Source organism: Euprymna scolopes, chromosome 11 (genome assembly GCF_053919585.1).
Source record: "Euprymna scolopes isolate OS-2025 chromosome 11, ASM5391958v1, whole genome shotgun sequence".
Taxonomy (NCBI): domain Eukaryota; kingdom Metazoa; phylum Mollusca; class Cephalopoda; order Sepiida; family Sepiolidae; genus Euprymna; species Euprymna scolopes.
In genome coordinates, this window is record NC_136492.1 from 65602979 (window position 1) to 65623496 (window position 20518).

General features: G+C 33.1%; 1 protein-coding gene across 2 annotated transcripts in view; it reads right to left on the minus strand.

Moving 5' to 3' along the window:
• LOC145287896 (glypican-6-like) overlaps nucleotides 1-20518 on the minus strand; it is a 296452-nt gene that overhangs the window by 133392 nt on the left and 142542 nt on the right. For both annotated transcript variants that reach the window (XM_080135836.1, XM_080135835.1), the window contains exon 3: nucleotides 12870-13261. In XM_080135836.1, coding sequence (XP_079991962.1) covers nucleotides 12870-13261 — 392 coding nt within the window. The remainder of the gene's footprint in view (nucleotides 1-12869; nucleotides 13262-20518) is intronic.

The following is a 20518-nucleotide window of genomic DNA, read 5'->3' on the forward strand; positions in this document are numbered from 1 at the left end:
GGGCCAACAAGAATTTGTTTACGCTAGATTTGAAAGCAACAATGTTACAGTTACTTGGGAAGTAGCCCTGCGGTATTGTGTTCTACAGACGGACAACTCTTGGAAAGAACCTTTGCTCACTGGGGTTTCGTTTAGTTTTCTGTACAGGTAGAGAGTAAGGGAAATCGTGGGCAGTGGTTGTAGCTAGACGAGTGTTGGTCATGGATGTTTTACAGAGGGTGAAACGTTAGGTTGAAGCTCAGCTAAGCATCTGCCTTAAAAACAAGGATAGATCAGAGATTGACTCGTTAAGTCTTTTTTGCGAGAAATAGATAGTAGAAAATAGAAAAGGACATCGCCAACCACATTTTGGAACTGGTTTTGCATCCTGTCAAGGCAGGAAAGTGTGCTATGAGCAGCCCCTCCCCAGATGTGGCAACAGTACTCAATTTAAGGACGTATTTGACTCTTGTCCGCAAGAGATGTTAGTTAGCAGTTTGTATAATAATAAACTGACTGTTTTTACGTATCGACTTCTTTCCTCATTCAAGCAGCAGATACATTTGCTGTCGCTGCTGCGTCTAAACAGTACCAAAAAGGCTTTATTTATTTATTTATTTATTTATTTTTTTGAATATGCTATTTTGTGACTGAATGACCGAATGTCTATAACTTTTATGGCCTATGGCCTGGGATGCTTTTTAAATTCAATTCAAACCATTGGGGGATATTTTAAGTAAAATAGTCCTAGTTAAGAGTAAGACAAGAATGATCACCCCCCCCACCCCCCCCCCCAAAAAAAACACACTCGTTGCTAATTGAAACTGATTTTTATATTTGCAAACACATAATTCATAGTGTAGCAACTGTTCTGTCTTCGGTCAGAGAAAAATGAATACTTTTTTGACTGAAGCAATTGTCGTCCTTTGGGGAGGATGATGCTAAATCTTCAATCAGTTTTCGTTGAAATTAAACCAGTCTCGTAAAAGAGAGAGAGAGAGAGAGAGAGAGAGAGATAGAGAGAGAGAGAGAGAGAGAATAAAATAATGAGGTTACTTTTCAAAACCTATTGTTATCCATGCTTTTTCAATCCCAAAACTAAATATTTTAGCTTGTATTTTGTGCCATTAAAATATATAAGAAGAAAGCTGCAGAAAAATAAACGTTGAGTCACTCTAGTACAGTATGATATATCAGCTAATATATAACTTGCAGACCTTTCGGCGTTGGCCGGTCGTAAAATATGATTAAATATTTTAATTTATTTTAGTTCATGTATATTACGTATTTATTATTATAGAGCCAATTCTCTATCGATGATTATAGTGAACCTAATGTGGCACAATGACGTAGCTCCTTTTGAGAAAGCTGGGGTCTCTACATTAATAAACCTTGTGCATAACTTGGTCTGTACTCGTGAGGTGCAGATGTGTTAAGCAGGTGTTTGTGATTTTGAAAATGTTCTGCTATGACTCAAGCCAAGAATGGCAGTTTGTTTATAATATTGAACCAAGGCAAAACGATATAAGACTTTAGAATTTGAAAGGTCAAACCCGAAAGAACTCATTGATACAAAAACAAAACAATGTTTAAACGTTATGTATGAATGTCCTCCCCTCTCTCTCTCTCTCTATTTTTCTCTTTTACTCCCCTTCTCTCTCTTTCAATCAAGAAAGAAAATTAAATATAATTCTATTATATTCTGGAGTCTGCGGACGCGACATAGCATGCGCCTGGTTTCAACTGGTCTTTATAAAAATATGCTCCTCCTTGTTAAATCTTAAATTATATTTTTATAAAAATGCATTTGCTTGCTATTTTTGTATAAGGGTTAAATTTCAGCATGCCATTAATGCCGACGATGGGAAGACGCCTGTAACGACGTAATGAAGACGAGAAGCGACCCATGCTAGCCAGTTATAGCCGGCGACATCTCGAACTGTTGCGTTGATGTTCCATGTGCTATCGTTTGGATATTGTTTATTCTCCGGGCAGCTGGTTTGGTTCTCAGGACGTCCCTCAACCACGTAACTCTCCCCCGGGGAAGCGTGGATGGAAACAGAAAAAACAGTCGAAACATGTGGTGATCACGAAACCATCGGCCAACTTGGGTTCGTGAAGATATCGTACCACACTAATATATAGTAGTGAGATCAATATATATGACTTGAGTGTCATCAGCTAGAATCGAAATCGAAACCAAAACCTAACTTTCCACCCTCATTCTTTAGCCTCTGAACCATGCCTAGGCCCGTTTTTTTTTTGTCACCCTGTATATATCAGATAAAGAGAGAGAGAGAGAGAGAGAGAGAGAGAGAGAGAGAGAGAGAGAGAGAGAGAAAATAATATAGATATAGTACATATATCAATATATATTTAGTGTATATATTAACTTTGACCTTCTGACCTTAAGTATTATTCTTTTTTATTTCGTTTATTCGTCGCAATTTTTAATGTGTCTCTGATGAGTTGTAGGATGCCACAATCGATTGTATTTTTCATCATCACAACGAAACACGCGTAAGACATTTATGGGGGAAAATATAGGCATTCGCCTATAAGTAAAATAATTAAAACTAAAACAAAATAAAAAGGTAAAAAACAAAAAAACAAAACATGATTGTGGACTGATTTTGTTTTTTGGTTATTGGGATATAACTCACCAGTGTGCGCATTTACACACACACACACACACACGCACACACTAAAAAGAGAAAAAAATTAACGTAAGCAGCATATCTACACACGAGTAACGCCAGGTGAATACCACTTAGTACAAACACACAAACACGTTTGTTCAGAATAAGGAATGGCCAAGTTTATGAACCACCCTTTGAATTTCATAGGCTTAAAAACGGAACAAGTCTGGTTTATAGTTTGTGACTTCAGGTATTTATAAAGCTCACCTTAGCAAAAGGGGGAACGGAGAGGGGCTGAGATGATGGAGATGGTCGGGGTGGAGTGAGGCGACGAGGGGGGGTAACATCAGTTTTATCAGATTTACTTATCTAACCTATTTCGGAAAGCATTTTTTTCTTCTTTCTCTCTGTATGCTGTGGCGGCGGGGGTGGGGGACAGCAGGAAGGAAGTCGTCTTTGCCATCCCAAATTTAGAAGTTTTTCAGGGTCAAAAGATAAACATCTTTGGCGAAGGGCGGGTGGCGCGGAGGGGGTGCTATATGGCTTCTAAAACATCATGTTACAAATCTAACGACAGAAAGAAAAACAAAATCAAACATTTTGTTGGTTCTTGTCCAGAATCCGCCCTCATATTAATATAAAAATAAAAGACCCGTATTATGTACGCATCCACAACGAGACAAAAATATCATATTCGAAAAATCAACCAAGAAGTTTTATTTTTTAAAAATAAGAAAATCAAATTTTATAAGTATCCTACGAGTGATCGTCCCTCTCGTTATTTTGAAAAAATAAATAAAATAAATTCCAGAAACCAAAGCATTTATACTTAATATACTTATGTTGTAATGTCACTGAATTCTCATTAATCGCTTAAAAATTATTTTCTTACTTTAAAATAAAACTACTCGATAAATCTACGTGATTTTTGAAATGTAATATTATCGTTTCGTCACAGGTACGTACATCATAGAGGTTATTTCTTATTAGAGGGGAAGTTCTGGACAAGAGCCCATATTTTAGTTCTATATTGCATTCAGTTTATATATATATATATATACAGGGACAAACCATTAAAAAGAACAGACAAATCACAAACCTTCTCAAGGATTACTATTAGACCCTTGTACTAAGCTTCAAATAAAATAGAAAGCGAAATATCGATCCCCTTACATGGCTTTTTAAAATTAAACATTTGTCTCATATTTCGTCTCCGTTTATCTATGTCTTGGTAAGATTAGTGTGAAAATGCAACCTAGACGACTAACTAGAAATTATGGGTTAAGAAAATTATTAAGACATTCAACTACAGAATATAAATAAATGCTTTAAATCTTTAAAAATAAATTAAAAATTTAATTTTAGACTGTGTATACTTTCATGTATCAGCACATAAAAATGCTTCAAAGAATCGATACAAAAAAATGAAAATTAAAAAAAAACAAAAAAAAAAAAGCACGGTTTGAAAATTATAAGTATTAATTATATCTGCAAGTTTCGTTTTTACGTGAGATTTTTTCAAGATACGGTAGCCGGTTAGTTTACAAAAAATTGTTATCTCCCTTTTTGAAAATTAACTATAACTATGAAGACAGGGATTTCCGTAGATGATGGTTGTGACATCTCAAGTTGCATCCCCCCAAAGGGTTACCAAAAAAAAAAAAAAAAAAAAAAAAAAAAAAACGGCCCTTTTAAGAGCCACCAAATTCTAATGAAAGTCTTTGGCAACTTGATTTATGCAATAAAGAATTGGGGAAAATACAGTATGATCTACATTATGGAAAAAGAGTGTGGGGTCTATTGTTTATTATTAATTAGAAAATAAGCAAAAATGATTATAATCATGAAATTAAAAACTGACTAAAATTGATGTTAAAACTGAAAAATATAATTCACAAATTTATGTAAAAATAAAAAAAGCAGATGTAAAAGAAAAAGCAGTTTTTCTTTACTTTTAACAAGTATTAGAAAAATTTAAAGCTTGATTGAGCAATTATGAAGGAAAAAAATAATAAAGCTAAAAATAACATTTTGCCATAAATGTCGTTTGTAATCATAATTTAATTCAATTGTTTTAAAAAAAATGTATTTGCCTGTCTAGTTACATTAAAAATTATGAAGATGCTTAAATAAATATTTAGACGCGACTCGGTTCCCATACTTAAAATCCAAGATGGCGGCTGTAGGTAAAATGTACGAATTCATGATAAAAATGGAATTATTTGAATTTATTATAATATATTTGCATATTTTTGTAGCAAATCATATCAAATTTTATTTAGACATAAAAATTTAGTTTAACTGATTCGAAAACCTTTTAAAAAATATATTTATATTTTATTTACATTCTAGGAAAACTGGGTTAAACGCGTTCTTTTGAAAAATTTAAAACTTAAAATTCTATTAAAAATTATGGAAAAGTATTATATTATTTTGCTTTTAAGGTAAACTTCAATGTTTTATCTTTCTGATAAAACCAAAAGTTGTTCAGAAATAACGGATTTCCATAGATTTTAAGAAGTTTTCGATCGTTTGGCGGTCACTATATATAATATAAAGCTGAACGTCTGTGTGTGTGTGTGTGTGCGCGTGTGTGTGTGTGGTCACGCATAGGCTCCTATATGGTTGACTATATGTAATCAGTTTTTTAAAATAATGATAGTAGCTGTATCGAGGCACAGGAATGGATATGTTTGATCTGGCAGAACGGTGGTTCATAAAATTTGTGGGGGTCTGCGTTCGCGCCTGGCCCACAAGTATGGAAATAAAAAATAAAATAAAAAAAAAAACGTTTACAAGGGTTTTTGATATAGATGTACATAATACTTTGATAGGTATGTTTCAACTTAAATAGGGATGGTATAATAAAATTGTGGGGTCTACGTTCGAGCATGTACTCCATGGAAATATGGCCCAAACTTTAACAAAGACTTTTCATATCTATTTGCGTAAGTATACTTTGATAATTATGTTTCAGTTTGAAGAAATATGGTATAATAAAATTATTGGGTGTTCATTCGCGCCTGACCTCCATAGAATGTAAATATGTCACAAAGTTTAACAAGGTTTTTTTTAAGGGGTAAGGGTCCACAATAACACCTTAACTTTAATCTTAATTCAAGTTAGCACTTATTTATTTTTTAGAGTTGAATCATATTGTGTCGAATAAATTCACCTCATAAATTCACGTTCTTATTAAAGTGAAAGCCAAAAAAAAAAAAAAAAAAAGTCGGAGTTTAGACAATTCTCGACACAAATTTTGTATAACTTTGTTTTTTTTTCCTTCTCCACTTCTGACACTCTTTCCAAAATAGATAAATAATAAAAAATAACGTTACTTGTTATCGTGTCAAAAGAAGGATAACATCCTGCTCACGTGATTACGTGTCTTTTTAAAAACATTTACATAACCTTTCTATTTTTATTTATATATTTGTTTAAGCTTTTTTTGTCAGTGTACTAGAAGGAATTCAATTGATTACAACCTATCTGCATGTTCTTTACATGACAATAGTACAACCCTGAATCCGACGGCGCAATACTACACCGTTCAGTACTGTAAAACTGAAACGAAGCTTTTTCAAAACTGTTTTTGTTTCTTTGCTTTTCGATATTTCGTCGATATTATTTAGTAAGAGTGTTTAGCAGAAAAACCAACAAACGACTACCCGAAAAAATAAATATACAAGAAATAAATGTTACCATAGTCAATAAAAGTTCAGTTCATGTTTTTTTTGTTTGTTTTGAAATAGTTTTTAATGCTCTTTACTTGAAATAATTTCAGCGAACTGAAATGAAAACGAAATTTGAGGCGATAACTACTTAAATGAATTTTTATATAAACTACACATGCCATAATCGAATATTTCTCCAGCACAAAATAACAGAAAACATTAAAATATGTTTATACATATTCCTTACGTTGACGGAAATCTCTTAAATTGTTAACACAGAATGCTCAGGTGACCCTCCTTCAAATTGAAAACGGGGCTCTCCATTTCAAAGTAACTGCCATTTTGATTTTTTAAAACCGGTTCGTGAATTAAAAAATTTTCTTTTTACAAACTACTTAAAAATGCAAACCAATGAACTTTTCTACCATAAAAGTAACTTTTATTGACTATAGTAACATTTACTTCTTGTATATTTATATGATATATAACATTTTCTCTTTGTAAGAAACATCATTTTGTTGATCACTCTTGGCTACGAATGGAAACAAAGTTAATATAAAAAAATATATTTTCGCGAAAATTATCTTTACTTTCATTATATTTTGCTTAGGGTAAAATTTTTGAGTATATTTACAATCCCCTCCTTTTCATAACCTATCATACTTTCATCAATCACAGTCCATTTTCTGTAGGCTGTTTTTTAACCCAGTCAACGACGGGTACTTCTGCTTAAATGCGGGAGTACCTCCGGGGTCTATCATTGGACCTCTATTATTCCGGATATTCATAAATGACTTCCCTGATAAAATTGTTTCGGAGATGGTTATATTTGCCGATGACACCACTCTCTATAACAGATATGAGGGGAAAACAAATGAACACATATCCCAGGAAATGGCAGAAACACTAGAGGATGATCTCCAATCCGTAGTGGAATGGGGACAAAAATGGTTGGTCACATTCAATGCTGCTATGACTAAGCTTGTTTCCTTCAATAACTACAAGAAACCTTCTCTACCACCAATAGCAATGGCCAAGAATACATTGCCTGAAAGTACTTCTTTTAAACTCCTCGGCCTAACGTTTACAGGGAATATGAACTGGAATAGATACATTGAGAGCATTGCCAAGGCTGCTGCAAGGAAGGTTGGCTCCCTCTACCGTGCTAGAAAACTACTTACGCCCAACAGTATCCTATACCTCTATAAGGCCACCATTCGCCTATGTATGGAGTACTGTTGTCACATCTGGGCTGGTGCATCTGCTGCTTGTCTCTCACTCCTGGACAGGGTTCAAAAGAGAGTCGCTAACCTGATAGGTCCTGAACTGTCATCTAGGCTTCAGTCTCTGTCCCATCGACGAGATGTTGCATCCCTCTGCCTGTTCTACAAATACTTTAATGTTGAATGCTCTGACGAACTGCAAACACTTGTACCTCCCCGACGTAACTACCCCCAACAAACCCGACAAGCTACTAAGTCTCATCCCTTTGCAGTAGAGATCCCTAGGTGCAAGAAATCCTTTTACTCCAATAGTTTCTTCCCCAGAACTGCGGGTCTTTTGAACTCCCTTCCGAGATTCTGGTTTCCCAACTGCACTAATATGCAGAAGTTCAAGTGTAATATTAACAAACATCTTTCTACTCATCTCCCTTCATAATGATCCTGCTAATTAAGTCCCTAATAGTAGCCCCCTGTTTCAAAGTGGCACTGTGCCTTATTTGGGGTGAAAATTGAATAATATATATATATATATATAGATATATATATATATGAAGTTTCTTTTTCTTGAAAATTCAACTGATAATAGTATATATTAATTAGGAAAAAAACGCTATTTAAAAAAAAATATTAAATTTATATCAATTTTTTAATTGTAATTTCAAGGTAAGATTTTGTTCAATATGTACATTTAAACTTAAAAAATAAATATTTTTTAGTTATTTAAAAGCTTATGTTTTATGATGAATAGAAATTTCGCTCAATTTAAATATATTTTGTTCAAATTTCGAAAAAAATAAATATGGTGGGGGAGGGGTGAGCACGCACAAAAAAAAAAATTCTCATATATTTTATGAAATCTTCATTTTATATGTAATTTCATTCTAAAATTTATAAGTATCGAAAATTTCATGAAAATTTGACCATTATTTGATTTTGCTAAATTAATTAAACAGATTATATTTATTAACACGGGTATGTTTTCGCGTTCGGAATGCTTACTACATGGGAACATTTTTTTTTAAAGCATCCATTATGTAAACACGATTTTTGTCTCGTATTTTCATTATTTTAGTACGCTCAGAATTTTTTTTTTTTTTAATTATTACTAGTTTATTTTGCCCTTCTTTCAAATGGTACAAACGTTATATTGATAATATTAACTTATGGTAAAGTTACATCGTGTTACATATAGGGAGGGGATAATTCTTTAGTGAATTTTAGAGGTGTCTATGATTCTGTAATAATAAATACGAAATCTGCATGAATTAAAATATATTAAGTGTATTTTAAAGGTCGGGCGGCCTCTGTTAGAAAAAAAAAATGAAAAAAAAAAAATGAAAACGGTTTAAGTTAATTTGCTGTGTAATACATGAACACCTCCTGCAACTTAGAGATGGGGTGGGGCTTGAAGAATCGTAAGGTGTATGACTTTCGGGGGAGATAAAAGACAGCTTAGAACTCTTCTTGATGCGAAAAAATCCTAAATAGGAAAGGAATGCTCCTTTGCTTTTCTAAGATAATCAACCCCTAACCCCAAACCCTGAAAAGGGTTTCTTTTTCTTTACTTTTACCCCACAGATTTTTTGTTTACAAACAGGAGTTCCAAAGATATTAACAGCCAGTCTCGATTTGCCTACTCAAACGCACTATTTAATGTAGACTTTCATACTTTGTATTTCAATCATTTTTCTTTGAGGTTTTCACTACCTCCTCATTGGGGCAACATGTGACACTAAACCAAGGCACAAGAAGTGGCGCACCTTGACAATTTAAAAATCTGATGCTTGTGCAATATAATGAGATTTCGAACAAATGAACTTAATACACTATTCCTTACGTACATACTATATCGAACTTACAAGTAAAAATGTAAATTTTATCGAGTTTTATCGTACGTTTTAATAGGAAAGAGTTGTACGATCAATTCTGTATGACAAACCGACTTATCTCCCTTTCTTTCATTGACATGCGCCATTGAAAAAATAGAAAATCTGACCGCTTATGTCTATGATTTTCTTTCTTTGTGAAAAAAAAATCTAACACCTCTTCTACTAGATCGTTTTTCATAATATTTGGAATTTATACTAATTTCGACCAGGCATACGTACGTCAGCGTCTTAAAAAAAAAAAAAAAAAAATTCTTTTTTTTTTTAAATAACTCGAAATCCAATTATATAGTACAAGGACAAAAAATTTGTTAAGTAATCCGGTACTGGTCTATTTGAGTAGTCCTAAGTTCCTGGCCTCGGTCACATAATATTCATTTACGGAGAAACCAAGAAAAAAAAAGTTACTAGGGGATTATTGGGGAGAAATTATTTTCATCTCCAAATTTAATCATTGGTAACCATTTTTTTTTTCTTTTTGGAAAATAAGCTCACAAAATTGGGTTTGGTTTTGGGTTGCTTTGTTTCACGGCATATGACCCCCTTTCGAGTTATTTAATGTTGAATCCAGTAATTTTTTTTTTTGGGGGGGGGGGGGAGAAAAGAAGTTTTATGCTTCAAGTTGTGAAATATTTATTCATGATGTTTGATTTGGTTGTTTTGTTTTGCAGCATATCAACCCGTTTTGGGTTATTTAATGTCAAACCTAGTAATTTTTGAAAAAAAAAAAAAGTTTTTATATTTTCAAGTTGTTTATATCTTTAAATATTTATTCATGGTGTTTGGTTTGGTTGTTTTGTTTTACAGCATATCAACCCGTTTTGGGTTATTTAATGTCAAACCTAGTAATTTTTGAAAAAAAAAAAAGTTTTTATATTTTCAAGTTGTTTATATCTTTAAATATTTATTCATGGTGTTTGGTTTGGTTGTTTTGTGGAGGAAAATTGTTTTCGATTTTGTAGAATATGATCGAGTTTTTGCAAAGGGAATAAAAAACAATACAACCTCAATATTAGATGCATTTTAGGTCAGGAAGCCAGTATCTTTTGACAGCCTGATCGGGTAGCATCAAACAACAAAATTTGGGCATTAGATTCATTTTCGTATTATTTGGATTCATCAGAATACTTTTCTCATCTTGAGTGACATTTTCACAACGTTTCGGTAGATGTGGCTTCTGACCTGCAGATGTAGCTTGTCAAACTCAGAAATGTTTCTGTCGAACTCAGGAATTTTGATGAAATTTCGAAGGGAACCTTTTATTTACTTCACGGGGGTAGCATGCTCTTGTTCCATTAGCTATGACTGGATAGAAGTCTTAAGTAATTCGCAATTATATCTTTCGTTTGCCTCCACCGAGAATTGAACCTTCGATATTCAGGAGAATATCCCTTTTACAATTGATTTTCCCAAGTACTTTAACCTTGCAGACAGCCCTAGTATGAATTTTGGGAGCCTTAAACCCATTTTATTTCTAGTTGTAAATTTATTTATTACTAATTATTATTACTATATATATATGTGTGTGTGTGTGTGTGTGTTTTTTTTTTACTTAATGTATATTATATCTAAGCAGTAGGCAGGCAGGCTTGAACCCATGACGTGAAGGTGGAAAAGAAAGTAAAAGAAAACCTGGCATCTTACCCCTTCTCCATGACGCGACGGGAAGATCGGAACGTTGAAATTAGTAAAGTCATTCCAACCGATACGATGACTTGCAAAAATGGCGATGCAAAAAACCAAAAGACAAAAATAAATAAACAAAAAAAAAAAAAAAAAAAAAAAAAAGGTCCCTCCTTGTAGAAAACTGCCCAGTTAAGGGGGAAGAAATTAATGTTTTTAGCCAGTTTTTTTATATGTATCTTCCGAAAGGTCGAGCTTCAAAACGATACCGATCTCGTGAAAATCCGTCCTCTGTCGAAAGTTTTATGCAAACATACAAACATACATGCATGCATACATACATTTAAACAGACAGGTAAGATTTGTATAATAGATTAACGGTTCCCATATCGTATTAAATTCTATGAAATGTGAAAATAACACTCAAAGTGAGAACAGTAGTCCGAAGAATCCAAATAATAACTCATCCTCATCTAAAAAATTTAGAAACTTGGATACACTTCGTTATTAATTAGACAAATATCACAAGAATTCTGGATGGATACCCTATTCACCCAAATCTGAATTACAAATCTAGTCTTTGATTTCTTAGATGGAGTTATTCTTATATTTTAGAATGGTAATTCTAACTGCAGATGCAATTCTGTGCTCTAGAGAAAGATATCTTTATTCATTTACGTTGGTTCCAGTTGAAGAATCAGACGAATGATATTAAGTTCCAAGATTTGGATGCTGGATAACTGCCGAGTTCACAGAGTGCATTGGTTAAAAAACATAGAACAAAATAATATATAGTTACCTAATAAGCAAGAAAGGAATGTACACGTGTGTGTGTGCGAGGTATTTAGAGGGTGATAATACACAGAATGTATAGGTAACAAACATGGAAAAAAAAGAGCTTAATAGTCATGATTTTATTCGGTATTTCGCTGTAAACACAGGCTTGATCAAGAATGATAAAACCGGTGCTGAAGGCAACATATTGAATTAAGTCGTAATATATATATATATATATATATATATATATATATATATATATATATATATATATATATATATTATTCATACAAGTATTATTTGGAAGGAAAGAGCGTGAACAAAGAAAGAAAGAACGGAAAAAGAAAGGAGAGAGAGAAAGGAAAGGAGAGAGAGAAAGGAAAGGAGAGAGAGAAAGGAAAGGAGAGAGAGAAAGGAAAGGAGAGAGAGAAAGGAAAGGAGAGAGAGAAAGGAAAGGAGAGAGAGAAAGGAAAGGAGAGAGAGAAAGGAAAGGAGAGAGAGAAAGGAAAAGACAGAGAGAAAGGAAAAGACAGAGAGAAAGGAAAAGACAGAGAGAAAGGGAAAGACAGAGAGAAAGGGAAAGACAGAGAGAAAGGGAGAGACAGAGAGAAAGGGAGAGACAGAGAGAAAGGGAGAGACAGAGAGAGAGAGAGGAAAGAGAGAGAGAGAGGAAAGAGAGAGAGAGAGGAAAGAGAGAGAGAGAGGAAAGAGAGAGAGAGAGGAAAGAGAGAGAGAGAGGAAAGAGAGAGAGGAAAGAGAGAGAGAGAGGAAAGAGAGAGAGAGAGAGAGGAAAGAAAGAGAGAGAGAGAGGAAAGAGAGAGAGGAAAGAGAGAGAGAGAGAGAGAGAGAGAGAGAGAGGAAAGAGGCAGATAGCGAAGAAAGAGGGAGAGAGAAGAGAGAGAGAGAGAAAAAAAGAAAGGAAAGAGGGGGAAGAAGGAGGCAGAGAGACGGTAGAAAGAAAGATCAACTGAAGCATATTCAGTCTAGTTTTTATATTTTTATAGTGTACCAAGTTGGTTTAAGACAAACTATACCTTATAGCAACACAAGCATGAAAATAAAACTTACCTTCGAAATTGCGTTGATAAAATCGCGCCCAATTGTTAATCCTTGTACAAAAGTCCTTGCAGCAATGAAAGCTCGTTTTACTTGAGCGGCCAATTTTTTTGGAATATCTTCAAAGGGTTTAAATTTATCCATTTTAGAGCCGACACAGTCGAGGTAGGGTCCATCGGGTTTGAAGGCAAGGTTCAGCAACTCGAACATCTTTTTCAGCAAGTTAATAAAGAAAGACCGCAAAGCCTTCTCAAGATCAATGTCTCGTCCCTTGTAATAATCGTTCAGATTGGTATAGAGCTCCAAGAATAAACGAGAGTTCCGTTGGTACAATAGGCCGTACGTTGTCACAAACATCATGTGTAATTCATTGTAGGATTTTTTCAAAAGTTTTCGAAAAAATTCTGAAAGATAAAAAAAGATAACATTAAAAACTTTACATTTAACTTGAAAAGAGCGTTCTGAGTATGGAAAATATGTTGCACAATCGCTCGATTAAATCTGCACAAGTTGATACATAAATTTGTCTACAAAAGAAAATCTGAATGCCCTTCTAGGCACTATTCTCGAGTGTCTAAGGCGTCTCTGTGCACGGGTTTGTCAGGACAACCTGGCACGGGCACACTTCCCAACAAGTAAATCCTGTCCAAATATTCAAAAGAACATGGTATTCAGAACACAAATAAGATCTCCTTTGTATGGCTACATATTGGCTTTCATTCATTCATTTAATTGACAAAGAATAAACGCACAAGCAACTGCCATTAATAAAGGGGAAAAGTAGTGTAGTGATGGGTAGTTTACGACCTCATCGGGTAGCTGGTTCCACGGAGATGCCACTCGAACTGAGAACGCTGCTTGGCGTTGAAGCATTTGGAACCGCCGAAGGTAGAACTTTTTCACGTGCCCACGGAGCCCACGATCTGGGGTAGGGGTGAAGAACAGGCCCCGATCCAGGCCGCACCGCCCATGGAAGATGTTGTGAGCGAGGATGAGGTTGCCTTGAAGCCTCCTGCGCTCAAGGGGGGAAAAAATTTAGAGCCCTTAAACGTTGATCATAGGCTTATATGATAAATACTGCACCTTCTTCAGATGATATTGCCTCTAGTAATAGCACAAAGCTGGATACTCCGCCGGACTAGACGAATTCTTGTCCTGGAATCTAATAAGGCCAAGTGACCACAAGAAAGATATATTTAAACAGGTCGATTGAAGAGAGAAAAATTAATTTCTTCGGAAGGTTTGACCGGGCTAAAACCTCGCTGTCTGGTATCTTGTCTTGCCACTTGATTTTCAACAATCTACGGAAGCAGGTCATATGGAAATGGTTCCGTTTTTTTGGCATGTCCGTCATATACGGCAAGTTTCACAAGCATACATGAAGACAATAAGAACTACAGCTTTATATACTTGAAGTTTGGTCTGCAGGTGAATTCCCCTACGCTCCCATACAATGGTTTCTGAGCCTTGTGCTTGTATACAGAAACGACGACGGATATTAGCAACGCTTTTTACTACTTTTCGGTTTGGTTATCAAAATCGATCAAGATTCTAATTGACAAACGAAATACATAAAAAACAAAAGACAAAAAAAAAAAAAACGTTTTTTTTTTAAGGGAATTATGATTATTAGAATTATGATTATTAGAAGGAATCATTTCAGTTTCTCTATATTTAACATCTTACTAGAACTTAGGAATTTCGCATCCTGCGACGCATGAAGCAACTAATATAAACCATCGTTTTCGGTTTGTAACTACGATATCCATAGCTTCTCTCCAGTTTCTTCCCGTCACAATCAAATATCTTTCAATTTTCTGTCCCCAGTTCAGTTTTTACACTTTCTCTTTTTCCATCAATGCTTCGTTGGAACACTTGCTTGGCAATTCTCTTTGATATCAACCATTTAACACATTGGAATAAGTTAAATTAAAACTGCATATTTATTTTTATTATTATTAAAAACTACATTTATTTTTATTATTATTAACTACATTTATTTTTATTATTATTAAAAACTACATTTATTTTTATTATTATTAAAAACTACATTTATTTTTATTATTATTAAAAACTACATTTATTTTTATTATTATTAAAAACTACATTTATTTTTATTATTATTAAAAACTACATTTATTTTTATTATTATTAAAAACTACATTTATTTTTATTATTATTAAAAACTACATTTATTTTTATTATTATTAAAAACTACATTTATTTTTATTATTATTAAAAACTACATTTATTTTTATTATTATTAAAAACTACATTTATTTTTATTATTATTAAAAACTACATTTATTTTTATTATTATTAAAAACTACATTTATTTTTATTATTATTAAAAACTACATTTATTTTTATTATTATTAAAAACTACATTTATTTTTATTATTATTAAAAACTACATTTATTTTTATTATTATTAAAAACTACATTTATTTTTATTATTATTAAAAACTACATTTATTTTTATTATTATTAAAAACTACATTTATTTTTATTATTAAAAACTACATTTATTTTTATTATTATTAAAAACTACATTTATTTTTATTATTATTAAAAACTACATTTATTTTTATTATTATTAAAAACTACATTTATTTTTATTATTATTAAAAACTACATTTATTTTTATTATTATTAAAAACTACATTTATTTTTATTATTATTAAAAACTACATTTATTTTCATTATTATTAAAAACTACATATTTATTTTCATTATTATTAAAAACTACATTTATTTTCATTATTATTAAAAACTACATTTATTTTCATTATTATTAAAAACTACATATTTATTTTCATTATTATTAAAAACTACATATTTATTTTTATTATTATTAAAAACTACATTTATTTTCATTATTATTAAAAACTACATATTTATTTTTATTATTATTTAAAACTACATTTATTTTCATTATTATTAAAAACTACATATTTATTTTTATTATTATTAAAAACTACATTTATTTTCATTATTATTAACTACATTTATTTTCATTATTATTAAAAACTACATTTATTTTCATTATTATTAAAAACTACATATTTATTTTTATTAAAAACTACATTTATTTTTATTATTATTAAAAACTACATTTATTTTTATTATTATTAAAAACTACATGTTTATTTTTATTATTATTAAAAACTACATGTTTATTTTTATTATTATTATTAAAAACTACATGTTTATTTTTATTATTATTAAAAACTACATGTTTATTTTTATTATTATTAAAAACTACATACTTATTTTTATTATTATTAAAAACTACATATTTATTTTTATTATTATTAAAAACTACATATTTATTTTTATTATTATTAAAAACTACATATTTATTTTTATTATTATTAAAAACTACATATTTATTTTATTATTATTAAAAACTACATATTTATTTTTATTATTATTAAAAACTACATATTTATTTTTATTATTATTAAAAACTAGCTGCATGGCACAAAATATTAAAAATATCTTAATTTTGGGACAGGACCTAGAATCGGACTTGAAATTGGTTGAACATGACGCTGTTTTTTTGCAACCAAGATACTTTGTACCCAGTAATAAAAGGAAGCCATGTCAATCAAATTTTGCCCCCCTCTCGGCACGTTTGTTAATAACCAAGGTTATTCAGTGTGGAAAGGTCTGATGGTGGCGATAAAGGGGTAAGTGTGGGTCGCTGGATGAAAAAACTAGTTCTCATTTTCCTCTTTTCTCTTTCTATTAATCCTTACTTTTTCTCTATTTTCGTCGCCAAGAGAGAAAGTAGTTGTTGAAATTCTGGCCAAACACTGACATGGGCGATTTTGCATAGCGCAAACGATTTTTTTTTTTCAAAATGCAGTAATTAAAATAAATACTTCCATTATATAAAATGCAGCGTTCACTTTTTTAGTCAAGTGTTCAATTTTCGGCTGCTATGCCCCTCCCCCCCGCTGAAGTCTACATAATTAATTCTCTACAGAGAATTAATTACTAACTTTAATGAGGCAAGATAGCAGATCAAAGATCTAAAGACAACGTTAGTTCAGAGAATGGTCAACTGCTACTCTGAGCAATAATATGATTATCGTACACCAAAATCTTATGGTGCCGTGCCAGGATGCTAAGATTCCACCACATAGCATCTCTGTTGGCGCGGTCACACCAAAATACGCAACATTAGGCTCATAACTGTATTTACTTGTCATTTCTCTGGTGAAGAGCTTGGTGTAAAATAATGTCTGTATCCCATTAATAGTAGATAAAAATAAAACCAAATCAATGCGTATTCATTAAAGTTATTATAGTAGATAAACTAGATCTAGGTACCCATTATACCCCCACCACCACTCTCACGGGACAGTGAACGTGATCCCAGACGAATCAAATTCTGGGAAATAAAATCCCAATCCACTTATTTTCCACAAGCAGGCGGCGCCCAGCGTTGCCCAGTCGTAAAATATGCGTAAATATATTTTAATTCATGTATATTTCGTATTTATTATTATAGTCAATTTTATATTGATTATTATATTGTACCCAATATATAATTTAAAAAGTAAAAAAAAAAATATATATGACTTGGGTGCCATCAGTTTGAATCAAAACCGAAACCAAAACTTATAACACTGAAATCTGAGTCATTATCGTTTGAGCTATCATTAGTTGGATAAGAAATAGCTAAAAATGTACTAACCTTAATGTATAAATGCATATACGTTCAAGAGAACTTTATGTGAACTTACACCTGCCCACTTCCAATTTCTTGTTATTTTCTTGACCCTTTAGCAGCTAATTTTATCAGCTAAAGACCCATAAAGACGGTCTACAATAAATACAATCATTTAACCCGCCTAGCACCGATCTGCGACCTTTCATCTCGGGGGAGGTGCAGTTTGAAAATAATATGAAGACAGACAGCGTGAGTTTTATAAATTACTATTTTAATTGGCTAATGACCCATAAAAAATGATCCACAAACAAATGCAATCATTGAGCTGCTTAGAATCACTCTATGACCTTTCGTTCCGGAGGAGATGCAATTTGAAAAAAAATAAAACAAAATAAATAATGGAGACAGATAGACATGAGTTTTATAAATTAAATTTCTTGGATGGTCCCTCTTCTAATTAAATATTTTTCCTAGTGAAGATCTGCCGTTTGTCGTATGCAGCTACGTACCCCACTAAACTTGCAGCACTGTTCATGTTTACACATTTCCCAAAGAAAAAGTCTTAACCTCTTTCCTTTGTGACAAGATGCATTATTATCCAGAAACACGAGTTCATCACAATTAAAACCTACAACAAAATGATAGAATCATTAGTGAAAAAGTAACAGAAACATCCCAAGTTGAAATTCAAGGAAGTTTCACTATTTTGACCAGTTTTTGCAGGATCTTCCGGGCTTGGCCTTTTGGTCAAGATCAAAGTGTAGTATAAGTTTTTTGTTCATCGTTGATTTTTACTGTATTTTTTTAACATGAATAAAAGATTTAATATCTCAACGTGTAGTATCTGTTCCGGCAGATACTGCACTTAAGATAATTTGTACCAGTCAATGGAGGGGAAACCCTCTATACTGGGACAATTATTATTTTTGGTAACCAGAGTGACCCCTTTTAGGGGAGCTGGTTTTTACCTCACATTAAAAACGGCCTTGTGCCTAATTTGCTCAGTGGGGGAGCAAATAAATACCATCTGTTCCGGCAGATGCTGCAAGCTATGACTAGCTATGACTAGCAAAGACCAGATGTGGGGGCAACCCCACATGCCTGACCTTTAACCAGCTCCCATTTCCCACGTCTCGGGAGCTGGTCCCTTTTTTCCCTTCCCCTTCCCTTCACTCCTCACATTAAAAATCGGCCTTGTGCCTAATTTGCTCGGTAGGGGAGCAAATAAATACCATCTGTTCTTCAGATGCTGCAAGCAAAGACCATATGTGGGGGAAACCCCACATATAAGACCTTGGTCAATGTCGGGGCAACCCTTCATACCAATTGTCACTATCCAGCTCCCCTACTCCCCGGGGGGTTGGTCCCCATTTCCCCTTCACTCCTCACATTAAAAATCGGCCTTGTGCCTAATTTGCTCGGTGGGGGAGCAAATAAATACCATCTGTTCCGGCAGATACTGCAAGCAAAGACCATATGTGGGGGCGACCCCACATATAAGACCTTGGTCAATGTAGGGGCAACCCTTCATACCAATTGTCACTATCCAGCTCCCCTACTCCCCGGGGAGCTGGTCCCCATTTCCCCTTCACTCCTCACATTAAAAATCGGCCTTGTGCCTAATTTGCTCGGTAGGGGAGCAAATAAATACCATCTGTTCTTCAGATGCTGCACTTCATTTTCTTGTTCTCTTTTGGCGGAGGAGAAATTCTTCACGACTGAGACAATTTTTATTTTTGTACCTTTTCTCCACGTTAAAAAACGACCCTGGTGTCTAACTCTGTCCCGTGGGGAGGCATAGTAAATAGGTACATTGTCTTTTCTGTCCTCGACCAGTGAAAGAGAAATCCTTCTAGACCGAAGAAATTTTAAAATCTTTGTCGTAATTCAAAGTGCCCCTCGTTGAGGAGCCGAATTTTCCTCACATAAAAAAACCTACTTTATATCTAACACTATCCTCATGAGAAGGTATGCAAATAGGAATTAAGGTGATTCGGGATAGCTAATTGCTACTTAATCCATGATTGATATACACTCAATTGTAGACCATGAGTTTTATTTTACTCATTAAACTGCAATAGTACACAATGAGTAGACATTTTTTTTTTTTGCATTATACACACATAAAAAAAAAAAGATGATTCGTTTTTATTCTTTAGTTAATCACAAGTGCTTTATTTTGTGAGAATCCATGCCATTAAGTGGCACATCCGGTTTAAATTTTGCTGATAAGTTAAAATATCATCAAAAAGTGCCCATTTTTTTTTTTTTATATTGTATGGTGAATACGTTTTCATTGTACTGAACACAAATGGAAATCCCATTCTGTGCCAATGATAAACCGGAGTGAGAATTGATTGTTCAAAGGGCAAAAACAATATTTGCATTAAATGACTAATAGGTCTGGAGAAGGCGAGAGAAGCGAGCATGGGAAAGTTCATTGTTACGGTTAAAAACCTTTTACAAGAAACAAAAAGGTGACCATTGACCAACAAATTTGTTGCTACGTTTTCCTCTTTAGTAGAGAACAATATAAAGAAACAAGTACACATTCTTAAGATGCACCCGTTCAATTCAAATGCTTGGAAATTTTAGACTGGAACATGACCAACTGACAAAAGGACACTCTCTAACTGAAGCATGACAAACCACTGACCGTGAAAGAGCATGAAATACTGACAAAAGGGTGATTTCAAACTTGAGCATTACAGATCAACCAATGATAGGGTGATTACTAACTTGAACACAACAAAATGATGGACAAAACCTCTTAGAGATTAATGTTTTTAGCAATGAGAATTTGAGCTTTATAGACCAGTTCCTATTTACTTTGCCTCCCCATGAGAACAGAGTTAGACACTAAGGTCGTTTTTTAATGTGGAGAAAAGGAACAAACATAAAAAAAATTGTCTCAGTCGTGAAGGATTTCTCCATTGAGAACAGAAAAAAATTGAAATGCAGTATTGGAACAGGTACTACA